General features: G+C 44.0%; 1 protein-coding gene across 1 annotated transcript; it reads left to right on the top strand.

The window, feature by feature from the left end:
- The first annotated feature begins 444 nt into the window (after positions 1-444).
- On the top strand, positions 445-9,883 carry LOC112237292 (L-rhamnose-binding lectin CSL1). Its single transcript, XM_024405893.2, has 13 exons — positions 445-572; positions 745-768; positions 887-949; positions 1,731-1,842; positions 3,481-3,596; positions 5,781-5,822; positions 5,916-6,051; positions 6,697-6,806; positions 7,885-7,929; positions 8,050-8,179; positions 8,305-8,411; positions 9,476-9,534; positions 9,641-9,883. The coding sequence occupies exons 1-12, from the start codon at positions 542-544 to the stop codon at positions 9,487-9,489; spliced, it is 930 nt and encodes a 309-aa protein (XP_024261661.1). The 5' UTR covers positions 445-541; the 3' UTR covers positions 9,490-9,534; positions 9,641-9,883.
- Positions 9,884-9,923: the final 40 nt, after the last annotated feature.

Here is a 9,923-nt window from a genome sequence, read left to right as displayed (position 1 = left end):
ACAGTGGAGATTATATTTATGAATGGCTGGGTTGATGGGATAGTGGAGATTATATTTATGAATGGCTGGGTTGATGGGAGAGTGGAGATTATATTTATGAATGGCTGGGTTGATGGGAGAGTGGAGATTATATTTATGATTGGCTGGGCTGATGGAAGAGTGGAGATTATATTTATGAATGGCTGGGTTGATGGGGCAGTGGATGCACAGTGATTCCTCAGATAGAACAGTAAATAGGCATTTTGATTGGAGTACAGCCGTGGGAAGTTGTGAAATAGATAACGTCTGACATACTCTTTCAACCAATCGGCATCCAGGATTAGACCCGCCTGTTTTATAATCATTTGTACTTTCTTTCATCCTCACTCTATATTGACTGAAGGTGTGTGTTTATGTGTGTTTGGGGGGGGATTGGTCAACAGAGTAAAGAGGGAATATGTTCCAGTAACTGTTATTCGTATCTCACTACGTGGGCAAAGCCACTCAATACAGTCAGACACTCAGAAGCTGTCTCTCCTATAGAGATCCCTGATGAAGTAGAATGCTCCTTGGACAATCAATTTTGATCGCCGGTAAGTCTCTTACTCTTCTAATTTCTCTTAGTTTTTTCATCCTTTTCCTCTCTTCTCCTCTCAACCTCTAATGTGCTCCAGGGGCACTGCTCCTCCTATGTGTGTATGTCATTTTTTTTATCAGCAAAAGGACACATTTATAAGGAGTATATTCTCTTGTCTGTTCTTCCAGCGCTGCATGCCAGCCTCTTTCTGGGTAAGTCTAGTCATCTAACAGTGATTACTGATGGTAATGTGTAGCTCAAGGCTCAAAACCCTCATCGAGGTGACAGAGAATAAAAGGGTGAAAAAATATCTTTTTTTTCCTGTTCCAGGTTATGGAATGTCAGAGATTCGGCGCAGGTTCCTGACGTGTGGTGATCCCAGCCTCCAGTGTGGTAAAGTAACTCCAGTGTAGTATAGTAACTCCAGTGTGGTAAAGTAACTCCAGTGTGGTAAAGTAACTCCAGTGCGGTAAAGTAACTCCAGTGCGGTAAAGTAACTCCAGTGCGGTAAAGTAACTCCAGTGCGGTAAAGTAACTCCAGTGCGGTAAAGGTAACTCCAGTGCGGTAAAGTAACTCCAGTGTGGTAAAGTAACTCCAGTGTGGTAAAGTAACTCCAGTGTGTGGTAAAGGTAACTCCAGTGTGGTAAAGTAACTCCAGTGTAGTAAAGTATCTCCAGTGTAGTAAAGTATCTCCAGTGTAGTAAAGTAACTCCAGTGTGGTAAAGTAACTCCAGTGTGGTAAAGTAACTCCAGTGTGGTAAAGTAACTCCAGTGTGGTAAAGTAACTCTGGTAAAGTAACTCTGGTAAAGTAACTCTGGTAAAGTAACTCCAGTGTGGTAAAGTAACTCCAGTGCGGTAAAGTAACTCTGGTAAAGTAACTCCAGTCTGGTAAAGTAACTCCAGTCTGGTAAAGTAACTCCAGTCTGGTAAAGTAACTCCAGTGTGGTAAAGTAACTCCAGTGCGGTAAAGTAACTCCAGTGCGGTAAAGTAACTCCAGTGTGGTAAAGTAACTCGAGTGCGGTAAAGTAACTCTGGTAAAGTAACTCCAGTGTGGTAAAGTAACTCTGGTAAAGTAACTCCAGTGTGGTAAAGTAACTCCAGTTTGAAGTTGTTATTTACTATAATTATTATTATTATGTTATTATATTTAAACTCTTATTTGTGTGTGTAGATTACGGTGTGATCATGGTGTATGGGGTCAAATTCAGCACTATTGAGTTGTCATCAAACGCGAGACCTAAAGCCTGCTCCGATACAGAGGCCTTCAACGATGTGTCTAACAGGTCTGTAAACACATGCATGCGCACACACAGACACACAGACACAGACACACACACACACACGCACACGACACACGCACACACACACACACACACACAGCACACACACGCACACACAGACACACACACACACACAGACACACACACACGCACAGACACACACACAGACACACACACACACACACACACACAGACACACGCACACGCACACGCACACACACACACACACACACACACACACAGACACACACACACACACACAGACACACACACACACAGCACGCACACACAGACACACACACACGCACACACACACAACTTCAGTCAATAGCAAGCATGTTTGCTGTGTTCTGCTTACAACATTGTTTATTTCCCAACTTCAGTGTCCTGTTGCCATGTTTCCAGCAATTTTACAGTAATCGGGCCATATCCACAAAGCGTCTCAGAGTAGAAAATGTGTTGTAAGTGCTGAAAATAGATACAATTTACTCCTACTCTTATGGGTAGAAATAAAAGCTATGCATGAAACCTCTTTTGTCATACGAGTCACACCTAGTCGACAGATACTGAGGAGACCTCATGAGCTGTCCTAACCAGTTCAGAGTTACCAGCAGGTGTGTTGATATAGAAAAAGTAGCCAGTGGTTCATAGAGAGGCAATTGCTTTGGAGATAAAATAATAAATAATAAATAAAATAATGTTTAGATACTCTCAGACCATGAGAAACAACATTCTCTGGTCTGATGAAACCTAGATTGAACTCTTTGGCCTGAATGCGAAGCGTCATGTCTGGTGGAAACGTGGCACCATCCCTACGGTGAAGCATGGTGGTGGCAGCATCATGCTGTGGGGATGCTTTTCAGCGGCAGACACTGAGAGACTAGCCAGGATCGAGGGAAAGATGAACATAGCAAAGTACGGAGAGATCCTTGATGAAAACCTGCTCCAGGCTGGAGAGGAGGTTCACCTTCCAACAGGAACGACTCTAAGCACAAAGCCAAGACAATGCAGGAGTTGCCTCGGGACAAGTCTCTGAATGTCCATGGGTGGCCCAGCAAGAGCCTGGACTTGAACCCGATCGAACATTTCTGGAGAGACCTGAAAATAGCTGTGCAGCGACACTCCCCGTCCAACCTGACAGAGCTTGAGAAGGTCTGCAGGAAGAATTGTAGATACTCCCCAAATACAGATGTGCCAAGCTTGTAGCATCATACCCAAGAATACGAGGCTGCCAAAGGTGCTTCAACAAAGTACTGAGTAAAGGGTCTGAATACTTATGTAAATGTGATATTTCTGGGGTTTTCTCCTTATAAATTTGAAACAATATGAAAAATCTGTTTTGCTTTGTCATTATGGGGTATTGTGTGTAGATTAAAGAAGAAAAAATACAATTTAATACGTTAGAATAAGGCCGTAGCGTAACAAAATGTGAAAAAAGTCAAGGGGTCTGAATACCCTAGTTCAGCCAGATGGGAATCTTATCAAGAACAGCTTCACAGAAAAACTGAGCTGCACTGAAAAAGAAAGTGGTCCTAAAACTGATAGCACAGAGAGGGGAAATGGAGAGAAATAACATCATGTTTTTAAAAAACCTAAGTAAGGTGGTGTTTTAGGTGTGTGACATTACTACTGCTCATCCAGGTGTGATGGAAATGAGAAGTGTGATGTGGCGACCTCCGGCAGTGTGTGTGACCTCTGTAACTCTGCATACCTGACTAATATCTTCCTGGACGTTACCTATGGCTGCCTGGAGAGCAGTGAGTAACCTACACACACACACACACTCACATACACACTCACACACACACACACTCACATACACACACACACTCACATACACACTCACACACACATACAGTTGAAGCCGGAAGTTTACATACACCTGAGCCAAATACATTTACACTCAGTTTTTCACAATTCCTGACATTTAATCCAAGTAAAAATTCCCTGGCTTAGGTCAGTTAGGATCGCCACTTTATTTTAAGAATGTGAAATGTCAGATTAATAGTAGAGAGAATGATTTATTTCAGCTTTAATATTTATTTCGTCACATTCCCAGTGGGTCAGAAGTTTACATACACTCAATTAGTATTTGGTATCATTGCCTTTAAATTGTTAAACTTCAAATGTTTTTGGTAGCCTTCCACAAGCTTCCCACAATAGGTTGGGTGAATTTTGGCCCATTCCTCCTGACAGAGTGTCACGACTTCTGCCAAAGTTGTTGCCTCTCCTTGTTCGGGCGGTGTTCGGCGGTCGACGTCACCGGTCTCCTAGCCATCATTGATCCATTTTTCATTTTCCATCGGTTTTGTCTCGTCTTCCCACACACCTGTTTTCAATCCCATTCATTACCTGTTGTGTATTTAACCCTCTGTTTCCCCTCATGTCTTTGTCAGAGATTGTTTTATGTCAAGTGTTGTTTTATGTTGTATCGGTGTGCGACGGATCCTCGTACCCATGTTTATTTATGTATGTACATATTAGTGTTTGGAGCATGTTAAGTGGGCATTTATTAAAAGACTCCATTTACACTCCATTTGACTCTCCTGCGCCTGACTTCCCTGCCACCTACACACGATTCTGACACAGAGCTGGTGTAACTGAGTCAGGTTTGTAGGCCTCCTTGCTCGCACACGCTTTTTCAGTTCTGCCAACAAATTTTCTATAGGATTGAGGTCAGGGCTTTGTGATGGCCACTCCAATACCTTGACTTTGTTGTCCTTAAGCCATTTTGCCACAACTTTGGAAGTATGCTTGGGGTCATAGTCCATTTGGAAGACACATTTGCAACCAAACTTTAACTTCCTGACTGATGTCTTGAGATGTTGCTTCAATATATCCAAATAATTTTCATCCCTCATGAAGCCATCTATTTTGTGAAGTGCACCAGTCCCTCCTGCAGCAAAGCACCCCCACAACATGTTGCTGCCACCCCCGTGCTTCACGGTTGGGATGGTGTTCTTCGGCTTGCAAGCCTCCCCCTTTTTCCTCCAAACATAACGATGGTCATTATGTCCGAACAGTTCTATTTTTGTTTCATCAGACCAGAGGACATTTCTCCAAAAAGTATGATCTTTGTCCCCATGTGCAGTTGCAATCTGGAGTCTGGCTTTTTTATGGTGGTTTTGGAGCAGTGGCTTCTTCCCTACTGAGCGGCATTTCAGGTTATGTTGATATAGTACTCGTTTTACTGTGGATATAGATACTTTGTACCTGTTTCCTCCAGCATCTTCTCAAGGTCCTTTGCTGATGTTTTGGGATTGATTTGCACTTTTCACACCAAAGTACGTTAATCTCTAGGAGATCCTTCCTGAACGGCTGCGTGATCCCATGGTGCTTATTCGTGCGTACTATTGTTTGTACAGATGAACGCGGTATCTTCAGGAAGTTGAAAATTGCTCCCAAGGATGAACCAGACTTGTGAAGGTCTACAATTTTTTTCTGAGGTCTTGGCTGATTTCTTTTGATTTTCCTATGATGTCAAGCAAAGAGGCACTGAGTTTGAAGGTAGGCCTTGAAATACGTCCACAGGTACACCTCCAATTGACTCAAATGATGTAAATTAGCCTATCAGAAGCTTCTAAAGCCATTACATTATTTTCTGGAATTTTCCAAGCTGTTTAAAGGCACAGTCAACTAAGTGTATGTAAACTTCTGACCCACTGGAATTGTGATACAGTGAATTATAAGTGAAATAATCTGTCTGTAAACAATTGTTGGAAAAATTACTTGTCATGCACAAAGCAGATGTCCTAACCGACTTGCCAAAACTATAGTTTGTTAACAAGACATTTGTGGAGTGGTTGAAAAACGAGTTTTAATGACTCCAACCTAAGTGTATGTAAACTTATGACTTCAACTGTACATTCATGCTCACACACAGAAATATGCTGAATCTTTTTCTCTATATGATGTATGTGTGATGTGTTTGTCGTCCACAGAGAAGGTGACTACCTGCCAGGGTGTGGTGCATTTGGAATGTGGTAAGAAACAACAACTCTGTGTGCCAATCGGTTACTTAGTTGAGTTGACTCGTGAGTCTCTCATGCTCCCGCTTCTCTTGTTCTCTCTCATAGGAGATGGGGTGGTCTTTCTCCAGAAAGCACTGTATGGACGCATAGACAGCCAGACCTGTAGTCAGGGACGACCTCAGAGTCAGCTGACTAACACAAAGTGTTCCCAGGAAGGAACTCTGGCACTCTGGTCACAGAGGTACACACACGCACACGCACGCACGCACACACCCACACACACACACACACTATAGTGTGCAGAGCCAAGTCAAATCACTCCAGATTCAAGTTGGAATTTGACATTTTTTAACGTGCTCAGGAAGCTCCGTCAAAACCGTCCACTAGGGTGCAAACAAAACAAGTACCTGGAGCTAGAACCCAGGTCTATATGACAGACTGCTGCTGTTCAGACTACAGCACCATCCATCCACATTTAGTTATCGAGCCAAGTCTTAATACATAGCAAAACTTAACAGGGTAGTCGTTTTTCTGTTTTTAACCTTCATCTAACCAATCGGAATGAATGCCTGAAGTTAATCTTAGTTGTTTGTGTCCCTAAACACTGAATTTACCCATGTTGCTACTAGGGGCAACGCTATTACCATCAAGTAGGCTTACATAAAGCAACTTCAAAATTTGACGTTTGGAGAAATGTGGACAAACGTCTAATTTTGCAGTGAGACTGTGAGAGCTTGTTGATAAAATCAGCATCAAGTACAGGGGCTCAGAGGGCTCTGAGGCCAACCGCTCAGACAAGCTCCAGATATCCGTTTTTACAGGTTATGTTGGAGTTATGTAGTGGCTTTGTTATGGTTCTACTGGTGTTGCTCTGTGGTTGTTCCAGGTGTGACGGGAAGCAGACGTGTGAGGTGAACATGAGAGTGAATCAAATCTCGGACCCTTGTGTCGGAACCTACAAATATCTGGACGTCACCTACATCTGCCTTCCTGCTAGTCAGTATTCTCCCTCTCCTGTCCAATGGGCTTGTCGTTCACTTGATACCAAGCACAGGTTGTTGTTCACTGACATTCCACTTCTGACACCTATATTGTACTTGTACAGTGGACAACAACCTGTGTAGGGGTGTCAAGTGAACAATTAGTCAATGGAAATGTGCTTGTGCATTATACGAAGTAGTCAACACTTTTTCATGAATGGAGCCCCATACTGTGTTGTCACAATCACTCCTTCCTTCCCATCTCTCTTTGATTGCTCCTCCCATCTCTCTTTGATTGCTCCTCCCACCTCTCTTTGATTGCTCCTCCCACCTCTCTTTCATTCCTCCTCCCACCTCTCTTTGATAGCTCCTCCCACCTCTCTTTCATTCCTCCTCCCACCTCTCTTTGATTGCTCCTCCCACCTCTCTTTCATTCCTCCTCCCACCTCTCTTTCATTCCTCCTCCCATCTCTCTTTCATTCCTCCTCCCATCTCTCTTTCATTCCTCCTCCCACCTCTCTTTCATTCCTCCTCCCACCTCTCTTTGATTGCTCCTCCCACTTCTCTTTCATTCCTCCTCCTACCTCTCTTTGATTGCTCCTCCCACCTCTCTTTCATTCCTCCTCCTACCTCTCTTTGATTGCTCCTCCCATCTCTCTTTCATTCCTCCTCCCACCTCTCTTTCATTCCTCCTCCCATCTCTCTTTCATTCCTCCTCCCATCTCTCTTTCATTCCTCCTCCCACCTCTCTTTCATTCCTCCTCCCACCTCTCTTTGATTGCTCCTCCCACTTCTCTTTCATTCCTCCTCCTACCTCTCTTTGATTGCTCCTCCCACCTCTCTTTCATTCCTCCTCCTACCTCTCTTTGATTGCTCCTCCCACCTCTCTTTCTAGCTCTTCATCCTTTTCCCTATCCCCCATTATCTCAACAGCAGGGCTGATGTTGTGTCTGAGCAGCAGGGCTGATGTTGTGTCTCAGCAGCAGGCCTGATGCTGTGTCTCAGCAGCAGGGCTGATGTTGTGTCTCAGCAGCAGGGCTGATATTGTGTCTCGACAGCAGGGCTGATGTTCTGTGTGTGCGTTGTGTTTTCAGAGACCAGTATCACCTGCGAGGGCTCAACCAGCTCCCTGGACTGTGGTGAGCACATGATTACACCCACAAACACCCTCGCCTAACACCCCCCTCAGCCCTACCCCTGTGTAGGTAAGGGTGCAATTCAATTATTGTGTGTGTGTGTGTGTGTGTGTGTGTGTGTAGGTAAGGGTGTGATAAAGGTGTTTCATGCTAACTACGGCCGTAGAGACGGCTCTACCTGTTCTGCTGGACGACACGAGCTCAGCAACCAGAACTGTCTGCAACCCAAAACCCTGCACGTTGTCAAACAATGGTACTTTCTCTATCCACCTCCCCATCTCTCCTCTCTAGTTTGGGGATGTCATTGGTGTTGAAAGTTGGTTTACAAATATCCCCCCTTGTGTGTTATAATTGTGTTATAAATGTGTAACTTTGCAGGTGTGAGGGAAAGAGTCAGTGCACTGTGGGGCTTGATCCGGTCTTCGGGGACCCCTGCTTTGGAACCTACAAATACCTGGAGGTTTCCTACACCTGTCTGGGAGGCTGTGAGTACAAAACAGCTAACAGCTAATTGCAGAAGAAGGAGATGAGGGAAGGAGAGGAGATGAGGAAGGGGATTAGATGAGGAGAGGAAAGAGAAGAGGATGGAGAGGAAGGAGAGGAGGAGAGGAAGGAGATGAGGGGAGGAGATACGGAGGGGAAGGTGAGGAAAGAGAGGAGACCAGGAGAGGAAGAAGAACTGGAGACGAGGAGAGGGAGATGAAACAGGAATAAGAAGGAGAGGAGAGATGAGGAAACAAGAATAGGAAGGAGAGGAGATGAAACAAGAAGAGGAAGGAGAGAAGATGAGGAAATGAAGACGCTACTGTAGACTATTGAGATGATAGAGAGGAGAGGAAGCTACTGTAGACCATTGAGATGATGGAGAGGAAGCTACTGTAGACTATTGAGATGATAGAGAGGAGAGGGAGCTACTGTACTGTTAACATGATGCAGAGAAGAGGATGGAGGAGAGGAAGAAGAGGATGGAGGAGATGAAAGAGAGGAGGCGTAGAGAGGAAGGCTTTGTAGACGATTGAAATGTAGGAGAGGTGATGAAGCCACTCTAGACTATGGAGATAGTAGACAGGAAGACACTGTAGACTATGGAGATAGTAGACAGGAAGACACTGTAGACTATGGAGATAGTAGACAGGAAGACACTGTAGACTATGGAGATAGTAGACAGGAAGACACTGTAGACTATGGAGATAGTAGACAGGAAGACACTGTAGACTATGGAGATAGTAGACAGGAAGACACTGTAGACTATGGAGATAGTAGACAGGAAGACACTGTAGACTATGGAGATAGTAGACAGGAAGACACTGTAGACTATGGAGATAGTAGACAGGAAGACACTGTAGACTATGGAGATAGTAGACAGGAAGACACTGTAGACTATGGAGAAAGTAGACAGGAAGACACTGTAGACTATGGAGATAGTAGACAGGAAGACACTGTAGACTATGGAGAAAGTAGACAGGAAGACACTGTAGACTATGGAGATAGTAGACAGGAAGACACTGTAGACTATGGGGACACACCCTCTGACTGTAACCTACCTCAGCCCCTACAGTGTAATGATGGCCTGGATCGGCTGCTGCCACTTCCTGTCCGCCTCCATCGGTGAGTCCTGTCTACTCTACTGCTGGTATACATATGAACCCATATTAATTGATGTGATAAACGCATGACTGAATCTTTTTATTTGTGTCTTTCTTTCATTCAACAGAAGAACTTCGACTGGATGCCCTTTTTACTCTGGATTTAGTCCATAATCAAACACGATGAACCCCTGATAAATCAACTAAGAAACCAATCAATAAATCAATGTGCAAACTAGTGACTGAATGTTAATGTGTAGCCAGCTCATTTTCAGACCAGTGTTTTTAGAGAACACAACCCTACCTATGTTATTGATTTGGATGTCAAAAGATATGTTACAATTAAAATAAAATGAATGTGAGGCAGCTGAGAAATTGACTTTTTCTTCTGAGACAGAAAAACGTTTTTCT

This window comes from Oncorhynchus tshawytscha, linkage group LG15 (genome assembly GCF_018296145.1).
Source record: "Oncorhynchus tshawytscha isolate Ot180627B linkage group LG15, Otsh_v2.0, whole genome shotgun sequence".
Lineage (NCBI taxonomy): Eukaryota > Metazoa > Chordata > Actinopteri > Salmoniformes > Salmonidae > Oncorhynchus > Oncorhynchus tshawytscha.
This window is presented reverse-complemented; position numbering and strand designations above follow the sequence as displayed.